This window comes from Carettochelys insculpta, chromosome 3, assembly GCF_033958435.1.
Source record: "Carettochelys insculpta isolate YL-2023 chromosome 3, ASM3395843v1, whole genome shotgun sequence".
Classification (NCBI taxonomy): Eukaryota; Metazoa; Chordata; order Testudines; family Carettochelyidae; genus Carettochelys; species Carettochelys insculpta.
The window spans coordinates 60,020,490-60,039,575 of record NC_134139.1 but is presented as its reverse complement, the minus strand read 5'-3'; the positions used below and the strand labels follow the sequence as shown (position 1 = coordinate 60,039,575).

At 43.8% G+C, this 19,086-nt stretch overlaps 1 protein-coding gene and 1 long non-coding RNA gene across 2 annotated transcripts in view; one reads left to right on the top strand and one right to left on the bottom strand.

The window, feature by feature from the left end:
* The window catches only part of SPATA17 (spermatogenesis associated 17), a 178,195-nt gene that overhangs the window by 17,549 nt on the left and 141,560 nt on the right, over positions 1–19,086 (top strand). Inside the window, exon 4 of the mRNA XM_074988612.1 lies at positions 12,727–12,777. Within this exon, the coding sequence (XP_074844713.1) occupies positions 12,727–12,777 (51 nt within the window). The remainder of the gene's footprint in view (positions 1–12,726; positions 12,778–19,086) is intronic.
* Positions 10,171–19,086, bottom strand: part of LOC142010302 (uncharacterized) — a 59,862-nt gene continuing 50,946 nt past the window's right edge. The window contains exon 5 of the long non-coding RNA XR_012644761.1: positions 10,171–10,336. This is a non-coding gene — a long non-coding RNA (uncharacterized LOC142010302). The remainder of the gene's footprint in view (positions 10,337–19,086) is intronic.

Genomic DNA, 19,086 nt, shown 5'->3' with positions numbered 1-19,086 from the left:
TCAGGATCTCCTCCCACTGCAGGTTTGGGGTACCCATTGGGGCTAGGTTGGGGATGGGAGCACAGGGAGGTACAGAGGTGGGGAGACTGCTGCAGGGTCAGGTTCAACAGGGGAGCAGGGGCAGCCTGGGATCAGGGAGGGTGGGCATGGCAGGAGGGGACCTGGCCACCACCCACTGTAGGAGCTGCGGCATGCCTGGGGGCAGGACAGCAGGAGTTGGGGGGACAGGGATTGGGGGCAGGGACCGGGGGAGCTAAAGTGGTGGGGAGAATGGGGGCAGCAGCCTCAGGTGCTTAGGCCAACAAAGCCTGCCAGATGGCCAAGAAATCATCAAATCAGGCCATAAAGTGATTCCAGGCCTGCATCCACCACTCCCATTCCCATGTTCTCCACTCCAGGTCGGCTTGCAGCTGCTGCTCCTGCAGGTCAGTCTGCCTCCTGAGAGTGGCTGGGTAGGCCCTCAGGGCACCCTTATCAGGCTGGCAATGGCCCTTATGGTCATGGGCTCACCCCCACAGTGGTGGAGCGCAGACTCTCTTGAGCTCCAGTCCTGAGCTGCCTGGCTCTGGTCCCAGGATGGGGCTAGCTGACCCTGGCAGAGGGGTGGGGCTGGCCCAGCCCTTGGATGGTGCAGATGTGAGGAAGACAAGGAAAGGCAGTGAATCATTCCAGCAGCACAGCCCTCAAGGCACTGCCCCATGCCCATCATGAGCAGCAGCTACCTCCTCTGGGCTGAGGGACATGGATGTCCCAGGAGTACAAGCATGTGTGCCCTGCACGGTGGGCTCTGCCTCACAGGAACAGAATCACAGGGCTGGAAGGGACCTCAGGAGGTCATCTAGTCCAGCCCCCTGCTTCAAGCAGGATCAACCCCCACTAAGTCATCCCAGCCAGGACCTTGTCCAGCTGGGACTTAAAAACCTCACAGGATGGAAAAACCACCACCTCTCTAGACAACACATTCCAATGCTTTACCACCCGCCTGGTGAAGTAGTTTTTCCTAATACCTAACCTACACCTCTTCCTCTTCAACTTCAGACCATTACTCCTTGTTCTGCCATCTGACACCACTGAGAACAGTTTCTCACCCTCCTTTTTAGAGCTCCCCTTCAGGAAGTTGAAGTCTGCTATTAAATGACCTCTAGGTCTTCTCTTCTGTAAACTAAACAAGCCCAAATCCCTCAGCCTATCCTCATAGGTCTTGTGCTCCAGAACCTTAATCATTTTTGTTGCCCTTTGCTGAATCTGCTCCAGCAAATCCACATCCTTTTTATACTGGGGGGCCCAAAACTGGACACAATATTCCAGATGTGGCCTCACCAGTGCCAAATAAAGAGGAATAACTACTTCTCTAGATCTGCTTGAAATGCTCCTCCTAATGCACCCTACTATGCTGTTTGCCTTCTTGGCTACGAGGGCACACTGTTTACTCATATCCAGCCTTTCATCCACCATAACCCCTAGGTCCCTTTCCATCATACTGCTGCTGAGCCAGTCAGTCCCTAGCCTGGAACAATGCTTGGGATTTTTCCGCCCCAAGTGCAGGACTCTACACTTCTCCTTATTGAACCACATCAGATTTCTTTTGGCCCAGTCCTCCAATTTATCCAGGTCCCTGTGGATTCTCTCTCTACCCTCCAACATATCTACCTCTCCCCCTAGTTTTGTGTCATCCGCAAACTTGCTGAGGGTGCAATCCAGTGCCTCATCCAGGTCATTAATAAAGATGTTGAAAAACACCAGCGCCAGAACCGAGCCTTGCAGCACTCCACTTGAAACAGACCGCCATCCAGATATTGAGCCATTGACCACTACCTGTTGGGCCCGACCATCAAGCCAGCTTTCTATCCATCCTATAGTCCAAGGATCCAGTCCATATTTCGTTAACTTATGGACAAGAATGTTGTGGGATACCATATCAAGCCTTGCTGAAGTCAAGGTATATCACATCCACTGACTTCCCCATGTCCACAGAGCTTGTTACCTCATCATAGAAGCTAATCAGGTTGGTCAGGCAGGACTTGCCCCTGGTGAATCCATGTTGGCTACTTTTGATCACTTTCCCCTCTTCCAAATGCTCCAAAATGGATTGCTTGAGGATTCCTTCCATTATTTTCCCAGGGATTGAGGTAAGGCTGGCGGGTCTTTAGTTCCCTGGATTGTTCTTCTTTCCTTTTTTAAAGATGGGCACTACATTTGCCTTCTTCCAGTCAACTGGTATCTCCCCTGATCTCCAAGAGTCTTCAAGGATAATGGCCAAAGGTTCAGCAATGACCTCTGCCAATTCCCTCAGTACTCTGGGGTGCATTAAATCCAGACCGATGGACTTGTGCACATCTAGTTTTTCTAAATAGCTCAGAAGTTGTTCCTTCCCCACAGATGGCTGCCCTCCACCTTCCCATACTGCATTGTCTAGGACCATCATGTGGAAGTTAACTTTGTCCGTGAAGACTGAGGCAAAAAAAGCATTGAATACTTCAGCTTTTCCTGTATCATCTGTCACTAGGTTACCTCCCTCATCCAATAATGGCCCCACACCTTCTCTGATAACCTGTTTATTGTTCACATGCCTGTAGAAACCCTTCTTGTTACTCTTCACATCCCTTGCCAGCTGCAGTTCCAATTGTGCTTTCGCTTTCCTGATTACTGCCCGGCATTCTCCAGCCATATGTTTTTCTATTCCTTAGTCAACTGTCCACGTTTCCATTTCTTGTATGCATCCTTTTTGAATTTAAGCTGACTAAGGATTTCCCTGTTAAGTCAAGCTGGTTGCCTACCATGTTTGCATTTCTTACTATGCAGCGGGATTGTTTGTTCCTGTGCCTTCAGTAAGACTTCTTTAAAATACTGCTAGTTCTCTTCAACTCTTTTCCCCTTCATCTTCATTTCCCAAGGGATCCTGCTCATCCATTCTCTCAGGGAGTCAAAGTCTGCTCTTCTGAAATCAAGGGTCTGTATGTTACTGCTCACCTTTCCTACCTTTGTCCGGATCATGAAATCTGTGATCTCACAGTCGCTGCAGCCCAGGTTCCCTCCCACTTCTATTTCTTCTACTCGTTCTTCCCTGTTTGTGAGCAGCAGGTCAAGTTGCACACGGCCCCTGGTCGGTTCCTTCAGCACTTGTACCAAGAAGTTATCCCCAACATTCTCCAAAAACTTCCTGGATTGTCTGTGTGCTGATGTATTGGTTTCCCAACAAATGTCCAGATGATTAAAGTCTCCCATGAGAACCAGGGCCTGTGATTTGGAAGCTTCACTTAGCTGCCTGAAGAAAGCCTCATCTATCTCATCTCCCTGACCTGGCGGTCTATAACAGACACCAACTACAACATTGCCTCTGTTACTTCCACCTCTAAGCTTAACCCAAAGACACACAACTGGATTTTCTCCTTCCTCATACTGGAGCTCTGCGCAATCATACTGCTCCCTCACATAGAGCACAACTCCTCCTCCTCTTCTCCCCGTCTGTCCTTCCTAAACAATTTGTAACCTTCCATGACTGTGCTCCAGTTATGCGAATCGTCCCACCAAGTCTCCGTTATTCCAACCACCTCATACTTGTTTGACTGTGCCAGGACCTCTAATTCTTCCTGTTTGTTCCCTTAGGCTTCTGGCATTAGTGTACAAGCATCTTAGAGAAGGGGCCTATTGCCCCACTTTCTCCTCTTCACCCAGGAAACCCACTTGATTGTTCCCTCTTCCTTCCCCACTTACCTCAGGGCTTGTGTCACCTTCCCCTGACAAACCTAGTTTAAAGCCCTCCTCACTAGGTTTGCAAGCCTGCCTGCAAAGATGCTCTTTCCTCTTTTAGTGAGGTGGATCCCATCTCTTCTCAGCAATCCCTGTGCACAAAACAGAATCCCATGGTCAAAGAAACCAAATCCTTCCCTGATACACCACCTACGCAACCACGCATTTACCTCTGTGATTCGACAATCCCTATGCAGACCCCTTCCTTCCACAGGGAGGATAGACGAGAAGACCACTTGTGCTCCATATTCCTTGATCTTCCTTCCTAGGGTTACATAATGTGCCATGATCTCATCAAAGCTGTTCTTGGCTGTATCATTGGTTCCTACATGAAGAAGTAGGAAGGGGTAATAGTCTACAGGTTTAAGAATTTTTGGCAGCAACTCTGTAATATCCCGAATTCTAGCTCCAGGCAAGCAGAAAACTTGCCGAGATTCTAGGTCTGGACAGCAAATGGATGACTCCGTCCCTCTTAGGAGGAAGTCCCTGGCCACCACCACTCATCTTTTTCTCTTAGGGGTGGTGGTCATAGAACTCCCATCCCTAGGACTGCGCATTCCATGCCTTCTAAACCGTGGGGACTCTTTCAGATACCTCCCAGGAGCCGTGTCTACACGTGCACGCTACTTCGAAGTAGCGGCACTAACTTCGAAATAGCGCCCGTCACGGCTACACGTGTTGGGCGCTATTTCGATGTTAACATCGACGTTAGGCGGCGAGACGTCGAAGTCGCTAACCCCATGAGGGGATAGGAATAGCGCCCTACTTCGACGTTCAACGTCAAAGTAGGGACCGTGTAGTCGTTGTGCGTCCCACAACATCGAAATAGCAGGGTCCGCCATGGCGGCCATCAGCTGAGGGGTTGAGAGACGCTCTCTCTCCAGCCCCTGCGGGGCTCTATGGTCACCATGTGCAGCAGCCCTTAGCCCAGGGCTTCTGGCTGCTGCTGCTGCAGCGGGGGATTCATGCTGCATGCACAGGCTCTGCAACTCGTTGTCGCCTCTGTGTATCTTGTGCTGTTTAGTGCAAGTGTGTCTGGGAGGGGCCCTTTAAGGGAGCGGCTGGCTGTTGAGTCCGCCCTGTGACCCTGTCTGCAGCTGTGCCTGGCACCCCTATTTCAATGTGTGCTACTTTGGCGTGTAGACGTTCCCTCGCTGCGCCTATTTCGATGTGGTGCTGCGCAACATCGATGTTGAACATCGACGTTGCCAGCCCTGGAGGACGTGTAGATGTTATTCATCGAAATAGCCTATTTCGATGTCTCCACATCGAAATAGGCTACTTTGAAGTAGGCTTCACGTGTAGACATAGCCAGGGATTGTATCAGCCCCAATTATCTCCACCGTATCACCTGTGGAGAGAGACTGAAAGTGGTTACTTAACTCCACTAGAACTGGAGAGACTTGAACTGGTTTTCTCCTCCTGGAGGTAACATTCTTCCAGATCTCCTTCTTGTTTTGGGTAGCCTGCTGTTCCTGCAGTATTATCCGTTGCCTTCTATCCAGACAGTCTTCACCCTCTCTGATGGGCCTGAGAGTTGATATTTGTGCCTCAAGTCCTTCAAACTTCTCTTCTAAAATAGCTACCAGCTTGCACTTGGTACATAGAAAATCCTTTCTATCATTCAGGAGGAAGACAAACATGGTACATGACATGCAGGTCATAACAACAGACCTCTCACCAGCCATATCACTCTCCATTTTTTCCCTTTACAGAGATCCCTTATTTGTTTCTAGTGCCGCCTTGAAGGGCACAAGAGAAACACCGTATAAGAAAGGTAAAAACAGGTATGGGGCTCCTCCCGAAGGCGAACTCCCAGGCAAACTCCCTGTTAGCTGCTCCTGTTTGCTGCTCCCCATGATGCCTTGAGGACCAGGCTGCCCACTGCACCCTCCTCACCCCCAACCCTCCTCAATGGGCTAGCAGCCAAGGGAGGGTGTCCAGCCACAGAGGGGTCCCCCCATGGGTGGCAGCTGAGCTGAGCACAGCCTGGCCCTCCCCAGGATCCCTGCTTCACATGTGCAATTTACAGTGCTGTCTATGGGGCTAGGTGCTGATTGTCGCCTGCAGGCATGCCCATGAGCTGGGAGCCATGGTCCTCAGTGGTATGTCTGGGGTCGGGCCATTGCCCATGTGGCTGGCCCACTTCCAGCCACGGCGGGGGATGCTTGCTGGGTCCAGGTGGGGCATGGTGCCTTACACATGGTTGCACATTCTGGGACCACAGCATCTGCTCCCGCCCGAGCCGGTTGGGCAAGATTTGTCACATGACCCATCTGTGCCTGCCCCCCACACCCTGGGGTATGTGATACATAGGGTACTTACCGGAGAGCCTCTTGAATAGGTCCAGGGGTGCCTTGGATATGGCCTGGCTGGAGGGGCTTAAGTTCAGAGTGATTACCAGCATGCCCTCGCTTGACTAAGTGTTCAAGTCCAGCTCTGGCTCCAGTTCTGGCTGCGACATGGTCCCTGGCTGCTCCTCCCCTGTCTCTGACTTCAGTGGGGGGACCTCCTCAGCTGTGTTCACAGGTGTGATGGTGGGGGGAGCCATCCTCACCCCGTCCCCCAGGAGCTGGTGCAGCTCATTGAAGTAGGGGGAGGTGGCTGGTCATGCCCCTGATCTCCAGCCTGTCTCTCTGGCCCAGGTGTACCCTGCTGGAGCTCCTTCACCTTTGCCTGGACTTGCTCCATGGTGCGGGTGGGGTGGCCCAAGGGTGGTGGCCAGCCAGTACACCGGGGCATTTCGCTTCTTGGTGGTGGGGGTGTAACAGGATCTACTCCTCAGCCCAGAGGGTCAGGAGGTCCTTTACCTTGGGCCCAGTCCACGATGGGGCCCACTGTTTGGTGACCCAGGGGGGCTCCTGTGATCCTTCCTGGGGCTGCTAGGAGGGCCCCAGGGGGTCACAGGGCAGATGACTTGTGGCCATCGTGGGATCACGTGTAGAGAGTGGCTGTGAGGCCATGGGGACAGGCAGCTTCGAAGCTCTCAGCTTCCTGCCACTGGATTTCTGGGGCTTTCTGCACCTTTAGGAATGGCCGGAGACAGGGAGCATAGAGGTGTGATTGCAGTGGCCAGGGTGTCCTCCCGGTGCAGCAGGCTGGTGCCACGGAGCTCTTATCTGTTGACAAAAAGCCCCCCAGGAGTGTCCACACTTGTTTTCTGTTGACAGAATGTGTCAACAGAGGCATTGTGCCTCGTGGAGGGGAGAGGCAGAAGGCTGTAAACAAAAGTGTTGCATTCAGTTGATATTGACAACAGAATGCATTTCTAGTGTAGATGCTCCACGAGTTTTGTTAACAAAACTCTCTAGTGTAGAAGTAGCTTGCGAGAAAAATTAGCAGAAGAGGCAAGTAGATATCTTGAAGCTAAAATGAAGAATTGGAGAATAGCAGAGAGATGCAAAGGATGGAGTCAAAAGAATTTCTAATTTCCATCTAAGGGAAGGGTTCAAAAGGATTTCTGTCTCCCATAACATGAAATTGCTTCAGACAGAGACTTTACATATTCATGAGCTCTAGAGACTCAAGTTTCCTCTGAAGTTCTGTGAAGTGATCCAGGAGAAACACAGGAAAAACAGCCTCTACTTTTAAAACACAGCATAATAGGATTTACCATGGTAGATCAGACCATCCATCCATCCATCTTGTTTCTGGTTGTAGCCAATGCCAAAGAGGAGGAAAAACTCCTGATAAGGGCTTCCCAGTTGCACAGTGATGAGCATGGAAGAATTTCATCCCTCACCCCATCAATATCTTATCTTGTACATACCAGCAATTTAACTAAAAGGGACTGGATTTGACAATTTCTGCCAAATCTGTTAGTAGAACGTCTGAGTTAGCCTTTAAGTTCCTCCAGTATGGTATCATATGCACTTTACTCTCTATAAATCAGTACACTCTTTTCTCACTACTTCCAGATATTTGTCTCCTTGGACTTAGGGAATGAACTTGAATCTTCTCCCTATGTTTTCTGTGCAGTAGCATGTTGTGCTATCTTTACTAAACCACTGTGTTGACTCAGCTTGGAATATTTCAAACAGTGAAATGGCCTCGCAATTTAGAACAAATTTAAATTAAAACAGTAGTAAAATTTGTGTTAAATTCTTCTTAACAATTGTCTCAATGACTCTCACGATGATTAAAAGTACATGGGACCTGTAATTCTTACATTAAAAATAATTGATCACTTTAAAATTAGTTGGCTGATAATGACTAGATTGGTATCACTTGCCAACAAACACGGTAAAGCATATGCACAAGATATTCATGATTATTTGATAATAAATCATTTTAATTATTATACTCAAAACTGTGAAATGAAAGTAGCACTGATGCAGAAAATAGCAAAGACTCAGGCTCCATCAGATCTGCTTGTCCATATGGGCATCACTAGTGGTAGTTTCAGTTGTTAGTATTCCAGGGCACTCCCTCATACTGCCCAAATCCAGTAAATAAAGTAAACTGAATCTATAACTTTATGGAGTCATCCTGCAAATTAGTTATGTATCTTTTTTTAAAAAAAAAAATAGGTATGATTGAAAAAGATACATTTTTCTGTCTATTTTTGTCAAATTCAAAGTTCTAATCAACATCTTGTGTTCATTCTGGTTGCTCTTATGATGGAAACTGAACTGAATGGACAATTACTTTCAAATCTGGGGGCCTGAGTCTTCAGAAAAGTACCTGGGTTTTGGGTTGTGTTTTGTTTTGTTTTGTTTTTAGTAGAAGCTCAGAGGTTTTTTTCTCTGAAACACAGTCCACAGTGCAAGAAATCCCTGTAAGTTAATAAGAAGGCCTCAGGACTTTTTACTTAAAGACATTATAAATTATTAACATATTTGTTACTAACTTTGAAGAGATCTACATTGAAAACATTTTTAATACTTTGTACGCATCACAGTTCAACACTGTCTCAGGGCCAAATTCAGGAACTATTACTCATGTTGAGTAACACCCATGAATGTGATCGCTTTGGTAAATTCTACTGATGGGTGCAGAAGGATGACAAAATACATGAGCATTATGTAGGCTACATGTTAGGTGACATTCTCGGTCCCACTGATGTGCTGAAAGTAGTTGCCCTGTGGACCCATTTATGTGAGGAAAATGACCGATCAGTAACAGATCCCTTTTCTAGTGGAGATGGAACATGGATGTTTTTCAGAACACAGAAGAAAGGAGAATGTGGTAATAATAGATAACTGTGCTGTCATTTACTTGCACAAGAATTCAAAAATAATTTTAGGAGTGCTACTTTTGGAAGTAAACTCCTCTTTTTAGATACATCTCATCAGAGCAGAACAAAGACCACCATGCACAAAAGTATCCTCATTCAGGATAGCAGATAGGCACATACTTAAACAAATGTGTTACTGCTTTCATGAACAGGAATGGACTTAAGCTGGGGTACTTGGATGTTTTTTCTGAATTGCAGTTAGAATGAGAAAGGCAACATCATTTGTCGAACAAGCTGATATTAAATGACCCTGGTAGAATTCTTTCTGTTTTGTGCCTCTGAAATAGGAAGTCTGTTGATTAAAATCCTAGTCCCTATACAGAGGTCAGAAAATAGAGTGGGTGAGTGATCAGTGAACAGTTGAATGAGAGTAAGAGACTCTTCACTCACTCAACAGAGAAGCAATAGGTGAATCATCTTTGCAATTGAACATGATCATCATTCTGGCCTTTGACGTGGTAGTATACACATCTTACTGGCTGTCTTTACATGACAGCCTAACCTTGAAATAGCACTTGCCGTGTAGATGCAGCCATTGTGTTTTGTGGGATGGCTGTGGCTAACAAGTGTGTGCACAGGGTGCACTATATCACTGCCACACATACTACCCTTCATACCCCTGGTTACCAGGTTTGCAGAGCCTGTCTTTTCAGTAGGCAGGAAGATGTGTCCTCCACTTGTTTAACTTACCTGTGTTCAGTAACCTGTAATATGAAACTGCCCACATGGCATTATGTTATGGGCCTCCTCTGGGCCTCAGGATATCTCCCATATGGAAAGCAAAGCAAGTGTCTGTTGCGCTTAGAAAAAAGTGATCTGATAGTTGCAGAGTCACACATTCTGGGCACATATATAGAATGTTTGGGAGTGAAAGGCAGAGAGAATATTCTTTGTTAACATTTGTTTTCTTTTTGTAAGTTATTTACTCTAAAGCACTTGCTTGTATCTTTTGAATCAGCTTAGAGCAGCCAAGAAGATGCCTATTATTTAATGACCAAAGCTAGAATAATTAAAACACAATAGCTACATTAATTGCTATAACAGCCAAGGGAACACCAGTTATTAAACTGCTATATCAAGAATGACTCAACTCCATATTCCGTCATATTGATTTAATTAGTATTGCTGACAATGTAAGTAGCAGACTGGCTAACATCCAGCGATACAAATGCCAGAAAAAAAAGGCTGATTTTCTTCACCTTTTGCATTTTGTGACCCAGAGGCTTGATGGGATGTTGCATTTGATCCCTAAAGCATCAGGTGTTTTCCTCTAGAATCTTAAACTGTAATCTAACATTGCCTTTCTTCAGTAGAGGTCTTACTTCCTTCATTCTCTTTTTCCATAGTCACCTGTAAAATGAAAACATTAGTATATATAGATGTGCAAACTTTTCTGTCTTGTTTATATCCTCCATACTCCTGACCAAGTTGGCTCTTAGGATGCTGACCAATTAGCACTCCTATGAAACAAACTTTTTAACCTTCTGGCTGAATTCTACATTGGAAGTTTAGTTGTTAGGAGCCTAAAGTTCTATGGTCTAAAATATTGTATGTGTGAGACTTAACAGTTTTTGCAGGGTCATTTGTCACATAAGTGGCATAAGTGGAATGCATGATGGTTTAATCAGCTGGAAGAAGGGCTTATTACTCTTGTCAGAAGAAGGAGTTTGTAGATGAGAGGAGAGGTAAAAATATTTGTCCCTAAATAGAAGGTACAAAGTGTTTTGCCTGATGTGACACTGGTGGGTTGTTTTTTTTCCCCTCTCTCATTGTAAGAGGATTTGGAGAGTCAGGTAGGACACATGTTTTGAGAAGAGAGAACAGGCCCCCTTGTTTTCTCTATGCTTCAGGTATAGAACCGTGGAGCAAGGGAACTTGTCTTTGTAGTTCTTGTGACTGATCTGTGCCTTAGACCCCTGCTCTTGTAAGAACAGGCCTTTATAAGGCTCTTTTTCATGTGAGTGACCTTCCTTAATAGTGTTCTGGCACAGAAGTGTAAGCGTCCTCAGCATTCAGAAAAGAAATTCCCTCTGCAGATGAGGAGAGAAGCTAAAAAAGGTATTTTAGACATATTCTTTCTCAGTGGCAACACAGGAGCCCAAGGTCATTTCCAAACCCTGGCTACTTCCAACAAAAATTAATTCATAAACTGGCTGTACAGCTTTTGCATTCTTTCCAAATTTGGAAAAAATTAGTGGTGAAGCAAAATTGAATCCATTTAATCTAACGGCTTCTGAATATTCCTAGGAATGGAATGAATTATTTCATTGCTATATTTGTGGCTTATAGCTAACACTATTCATGAAAGATTTATGGAGAGAAAAGTTAAGACAGATGTCACTAACTGTTCTAATTCATAATTTTGGAATTGTGCTGTTGTTTGAAATATTTGTCCATAGAAAATAAAATTTTTGCAGATTTAATAGATTAGAATTCTGCAATTTTTCTGCATAAAATTCCATCTTTGCAATTGTTTCTGTTTATATTATTAGTGAAGCAGTATATACGTAAGTAAATAGTTAAAATGCACTTTAATTAAACTGCAGGACTTATACCTTACTTAATGTAATGAAGAAAGAGAATTTAAAATGAAGTAGCATCATTGTGTTCATTTGTAAATAACATATTGCAGCCAACTGTTTCTTAATTGCCCAGACTGTTGATAAATAATCCAGTCCTGCTGCTCTCCACAGACAATTTGCTTTGGATCAGAGTAGGCAATTCAAATAACACTAATTACAGTGAAACCCTTTTACAGTGAATTCCTGTTTGCCATGGGGGAAAAAATTCACTATATTGGGGAAAGCACTTTTGCCTTTGATTTGTGTCTAAAACATGAGAAAAACATCAAAGCCGCCTGTTGTGCTAAATAAAGAACATACACTTGCATTTAAAGTACTTATATTTTACTTTTTATGATACATTTGTGAATTATGTTCACTTTGCATTTGTAATTAGAGGGCGGAACAGATGTGAGAGCTTAGTTTAAAGTGATGTATCCATTAAAATAACCTATGCTGCCAAGTGGTTGTTCAGTATAACAGAGAATCCATTCACTAAGAGAGGAGTTCTACTTTATTGGAAGGAAACCAGGACTTTAGGAAATGTTGTCTATATCAGGGGATTCACTATAACAAGGTATCATTGTATTTATGATCTTATGATGTTAAAATGAATATTAAATGAAACAAAATTCCGAGAATTACTCAGGAGACAGCTAAGTACATAACATTTAGTACAGATGGTTGGAAGGCACAATTTTGCTCCATCGCCGCATCCGTATCCTTGAATGATTTCAACGGAAGACAGCATTTCTTTGAATTTTTCATTAAACCAGACGTCTTGAAATATGAATTCCTTTTATGTTTCTGTGAGTTTTGGCTAAAAGAACCCCAGTGAATAAATCATATAATACTACATGTCACCAGCACTTGTGAATATTTCTGCTTTGTTATTCTACTCTCAGTAGAGCACCATTGATTATCAAACTCAGCGGAGAGCATTTTATGATCATATATCTCCATTAGCTCCTAGTTTGACTACCATAGATTTTTCTGGTTAAGCCTGCATTATGTATTAGGAAGCCTATCTCTTCAATATGAAGTTTCATTTTATTCTCTCTAAGCCTAGAACTCTTATTATGTATTATGTATAAAGATTCTTATCTTTTATATGTAAAAATAAGAGCACTGTCTTTGTGTAACTGAAATGTATGCCATCTTTTTTTTCTTGATTCACAGACAGCATATTTTATTATGAAGATGAATTTCTACAATGAAATGGCTGTCAGGGTAAATATTTCTTCACTTGTTAAACAAATGAAAAGTCAATTGTGCTCCGAATTTGCTTTTAATAAAATGAGCAAACCAAAATATATAAACTTGATTGATATGCTGATTGTAAAGCTGAGGAAATAGTAGATAGTTAAAGTTACGCAAATTAATCATGGTGGTATTTTAAAATTACTGCTAAATTTAAGACATTTGTGTATAAATTCTTGTATCTTTTAACATATGGTGATAAAAGATAAACATGCCAAAAGCAACCCACACATATACATGTATATGTGTGTGTGAATGTACAAACATAAAATGAGTTCCCATCTTTATAAACTATGACACTCTCTGACTCTCCCAAATCCTGTTATGATACCTATGTTTATAACATCTTTAACTTTTATGTTCTATTCTCTTGGAATAAACTAGATCTTCCATGCATGTTTGTATCATTAGATAACATAACAGTATGTCATATTAGCCACGGCCATACTTCAACTTTTATGAATTTCAATAATTTAATGTTCATAAGACACGTTACCCCCCACACATTGATAGGGCATCTGATTGAATCCATTTGCAAAGTACATTTGTCCCAATTAAAATAAACTTATATCAACAGCAAGAATGTTTGTTTTAATAACATTGTGGTTTTAAGCAGTCAGGAAAGAATTCAATGGACTAGACATCAATAGTACATAACGCTTTCAAGGATGGTTAATTTTTAGCTAGATTTTGCCTAGTTGAAAACCTTAGTATATTCTAAGTTTGTTATATGTCTGACTGTTTCATATGTAAAAACATCTTTTTACATTTTAATTGTTGTGTATTTCTTTTCTCTTACTTATCTAACTTTGGCTACCAAATTAGCCGTATTTGTAACCAGTGCTTTTTTGGTGCTGCTGCTTGCCGGTACTGAGTACCGGCACACCTTGGCAGCCCAAGCCATGGGATGGGCAGGGTGGGGCAGAGAGCCGGATGAGTACCAGCTCCTCTTTTTTAATTGGGTATCTCTGAGAGGCAGTGGTACGCAGACAGTGGTCACAAACTTCATCTTTATGCTGCAGGAATACAGATCAAAAACTAAGAAAAAGTGAATACTTGTAACATTATTCTTCAAAATCAATCAATATGGATATCCTTCTAAACCTCTCTTTCAGCTGGTCGAAGCTATCGAGACAAATGTTGATTAGTAACCGAGAGGTAGCCATGTTAGTCTGTATTCTAACAAAACAAAACAGCAGTCATGTAGCACTTAAGTATTTTGTTAGTCTTTAAAGTGCTACGTGACTGCTGTTTTGTTTTGTTACAAATTCTGATGAAATTTTAATAATGTATATGGCATATTTCTAGATATCCTACAGAAGTGCTTAGAAACAATAACTTCCTAATGTACTATGTAAGTCTTCCCTCCTCCTCCATTTTTAGTTACAGAGTAGGAGGAGATACAGAATTCTTATTCTTTTGAATTTTGTTGGTACTCCACATAGAGGACTTTATGCACCGTCATGAATTTTAGTGCTTTTGAAAGGTTCTGGATTGCTAGCCTTAGCACAGAACAGGTAAATGATCAGTGATGTTGCAAGCTTCTCTCATAAAGCCGCTGTTAATGTGTGTCAGCCCTGATCTAAAGAAACCCTAAGGTTGCTGGTGTAGTTCAATCTCCAGCAGGTAATGTGCTAGAAAATATTGACCTTCTGTGTTCTGGCAAATTCTCTTATCTGGCACCGGTCAGGTGCCGAGGGTACTGGATGAGAGCTGTTCAGCATGTACTGAAAACTTGCTGACTTTCTACCATCTTATTATCAAATAAATGAATTGGAATAGAGACAGCATAAGGCATATAAAGCAGTAGAAACAAGTCATTGTCTGATGAACTTTTAGATTGTACTGACTTTACTAATGTTTTTGTATGTAGCCTGTTGTAAAATGTGGTAAATATCTAGAGGAGTTGATGTAGCCCCTGGAAGATCTTGGTGTACCCCCCCAATGGTACTTATACTACTGGTTGAGAAACACTGACTTAAACCAACTTAGACCTCTCTTCCTCTGGACTGAGAGTTCTGTGTTGATTCTTTCAAAGATAGAGCACAGAATCTCACCTTTGCTATATATCAAAGGTGTTGAAATTTCTTAGCGACCTATCCTACCCCCATTGTGAGTAAGCTGCAATTGCCCAGAAATACATATTTTGTTTTAGTTTATTGCTTGGTTAATAAGTGTTTAAAAAGTATTCTACAGTGAGCTAAATGCTGTTATGTTTCGTGCAGTTGAATTTAGTGGAAAAGCACAGAATTCGTAAATAAGCTCGGATAACAATCCTATGTCTCTTGGAGCATTCCCAGGTTTCTGAAACTGTTACATACTCAGATCAGATATACTTGTGCAAAACTCCAAGATAAAAGAATAGGTCTTCTGATATACAGCATAAAACAAAACTTTTTCCCTGTACCTTTATAACAAAAATACTAAATCAGATTCTCAGTTGATCTCAGGGTATGTCTACACTTGGCAATAAAGTCAAATTCATTAAAGCTGACTTTAACACTAGATTTTATAAAGTTTATAAAGTGTCAACACCTGCTCACGAAGTCAACTTAGTGTGTCCCCATTGAATTGCCTAGTTCGACTGTGGCAGCAGTATATTGTGGGCATCTGTCCCACATTCCCTACAGCCCCATTGCATTTGGGGATCTCTGTGCCAGTGTCTCTTGGGGAAAAAGTCACCAAAAGTGGTTCTGGGTGTCTAAGCCTATGGTGTCTGATGTCAATATCCCACAGTGCATTTACATTGCCTGCCGCACACCATTATAAAGGATAACATGAATCCACAGATGCTTCAATATTTTGCACAGTGTTTTATGCTGACTTCTCACACTACAGCACAGTATATTCTCAACTTAATTCCCCTGGAGAATGAGTGCGTTCAGTTGGGGGCATTAACGCACATCAAGATTGGGAGAGGAGGAACATGGAGTTCATGGCTGCACTGGATATGTTGTACACCATGGAGTGCAGGTTCTGGATCTGTGAAACCAGCTCAGACTGGGGGTACTGCATTGTTTTGCAGGCATGGGGCAATCAGCAGCAGCTGCAAAACTTAGACAAGCGTAAGGCCACTTTCATGGAACTTTGTGAATTGCTATCTCCTGCCCTGAAGTACAGCAATACCACAATGAGACCTACATTAACAGTTGAGAAGCATGTGGCAATTGCTTTGTGTAAGTTTGTAACATCAGAAAGCTGCCGGTCAGTGGGAAATCAATTTGGAGTGGGCAAATCTACAGTGGGGGCTGTTGTCATCCAAGTAACCAAGGTGATAACTAATCTTCTCCTGCGAAAGACAGTGACTCTGGGGAATGTGCAGGACACAGTGGATGGTTCTGCTGCCATGTGGTTCCCCAACTGTGGTGGAGCAATAGATGGAATGCACCTCTCCACCCTGGCACCGGATCACCAGACCTTGGAGTGCATTAACCACAAGGGGTACTTCTCTATCGTGTTGCAGGTGTTGGTTAATCACAAAGGTGATTTCACCAACATCAACGTGAGGTGGTTGGGAAGGGTGCATAGTATGTGAATCTTTAGAAATTCTGGTCTGTTTAGAAGGCTCCAGAGTGGTATTTTCTTATCAACACTGGGGACGTGAAAATGCCCATAGTGATTCTTGGTGATCCTGCTTACCCCTTGCTCCCTTGGCTCATGAAGCTATACAGGGGCACCCTGGACTCCAGTAATGAACTCCTCAACTACAGTCTGAGCAGGTGCAGAATGGTGGTATAATGTGCCTTTGGCCATTTAAAAGCCAGGTTTACGTGCCTTCTGACCCACTTAGACCTCCATGATGAAAACATTACTCTTGTCATTGGGGCCTCTTGTATTCTTCATAATATTTGTGCAGTTAAGGGGGTGGGGAGAATTTCATGCTGGCATGTGCGGGGGCAGATGCAGATCTCCTGGCCAGTAATTATCAGCAACTGGACACAAAGACAATCAGGAGAGCACAGAAAGATGTATTGAAAATCAGGGATGCCTTGATTATGAATCAGCATGTAGGCTGATGAATCTCCTGCCATTAAGTGCTATCCCCCCACATACACCCTGCTGTTTCCTTACTCTTTATGAAACTGCCTCCAACTGCATGACAACCCTCACCACCACACCCAACCCCAAAGCATGGACCTCAAAGTACACTAACCAACAAACAAAACTTTCTTTTTCTGACCTAAAATGTTTTTATTTGGGGAACCCTAATGGCAGAGTGATGAGTGTAGAGAAAACAAAAGGATAATAAAGTCATGGTTGTTGGAATGTTAGCCTTCTGCTGGATGGTGATTCTCTAAGAGTGGACTGCAGGGATCTCTGTGATCTTTCCCCTCTTGTTCTGGGGCCCTGACAAGGGGAGAGGACTGAATGTGTGGAGAGAGATCTCAAGTGGGGAGGCATGGATTGGATCAGTGATGCAGAGCCCCAACCAGGAGAGGGGACTGAATAGAGAAAAAAAGGCATGAAATGGGGCATGTACTCTGTAGTGGGTGTAGAGCATTCTTTCAGGTATTGCTTCCATTATCTCCATCTGCCTGGTTATTAGAGACAGAACGGTAGTATGCATTTTATTCTGATTGTCCATCATGCTTTTCCTCCATTTTTTCATACCCTGTCTTTCCTGGGAGGCAGCCAGTCATTCTTTTCCTGCCGCTTCAAAATGCTCAGCCATGAGCCCCTGATGGCTCTTTTTCCTATGCATTTGGGGTAATGTCACTTCACTGGGGGGTGGGTACCAGTTCTGTAACTCCTTGCAAGGTGAATTCCTCTTTAAAAATGTTGAAATATTGAGGACATTGTCAATAGCAACATTTTTATCTTTACTCAGAAGCCATACTGACAGAATGAATGGCTGTCTATGGAAGATCATATGGCCATGGCAAGGTCACTATGTGTACCCTGAAGGCTGAAGAGTGCATGAATCCAAGCAGAAGAATTCAAGCTCTTCTGCAGCTGACATTTACTTTGAAGACAATGACAAGCTATCTTTGGTTCAAGGGGAAAAGATAATGTGGAAGTGACTCTTTTGCCATTTGAATGGGCATGGCACTGAGCACGGGGTGGTGGTGCCACGTGTCCTGTTTCCACCAGCCCAGTGTGGTGGGAGGGCTTGCCACATGGGCTTCTTAAAGCAGATCCTTGATTTAAAAGCAGGCTGCTCCGGAACTTAAAAAATCATTAAAAGTCACTGCAGGCATGCACGTGAACCAGGGCAGGGTCCAATTGCCTGCACCAGCCCTGAGAGCAGTGGAGGCTTGCCAAGCCATGATTTAAAAGCCAGTCAGGCTTCATGAGTGTTGCTCTGCACTGGGTCACAGGCAAAAAATAATTAAAAGTCACTGCAGTGACTCATGAAACTTCCCATGTATTTTAGATTACCAAAGGAGACATCGGCCTCCTCAGAATAAGAAAAGGGATAAGGAAAGAATGCTCATGCTGTCCAGGTACAAGGCTGAAAAATATGCAAGAATGCTCTGTGGTGCTGTGTCTCCAGATTACTTTCTGGTGGCTTGGCACAGAAAGGTGTCTTACCATGGAAGTAGGAGTAAGTCAGGTCTCCCCAAAAATTTCATGAGAAGCATCCAAAACTGCCTGTTTAAGACCTTCAACGAGATGTCCAAACAGGATTAGTGCTCCATCACCAGAAATATTAACAAGCAATTCTAAGGAAAATGGGCATAGACCTCCCCACACCCCAACGATTGTACTATACTGTTATCAGCAGGAAAAAACCATAGTTACCAGAAGTGCCTGCTCCAGCATCCCAGTTTGCCTCCAAAACCTCCTGAGATAAGAGGACTGGCTCCACAGTGATAAATATGTCCTGGCTTGTAGGATCAGCTTCTCCATTAGAGTGCACCCTGCTGTCATCCACCTTTTCCTCATCCACCACCTCAGACCCCGCTTCAACATCCTTGCTGCTGGCAGAAGTCTGCTGAGCAACACATACTGAGGAGTCCATGCGTTTTTTGGGGGACAAGGTTGAATCTTTCCTCAGAATAACATGCAGCTCATCATAATAGCGGCGTTTTTTGGTGAGACGACCCAGACTGACCATTAGTTTCTTTGGTCTTTTGGTAATTCTGCCTGAGCTCCTTTATTTTAATGTAGCACTGCTGAGTATCCTTGGTATACACCCTCTGAATCATGCCTTGCAATCTCTTCACATAAATGTTGGCATTTCTTTTGCTGTTTTTGAGCTGCATGCAGACAGATTCATCCCTCCACACAGTGATGAGGTCCTGGATCACCTGATGGCTCTGTGCTGGGGCTCTTTTT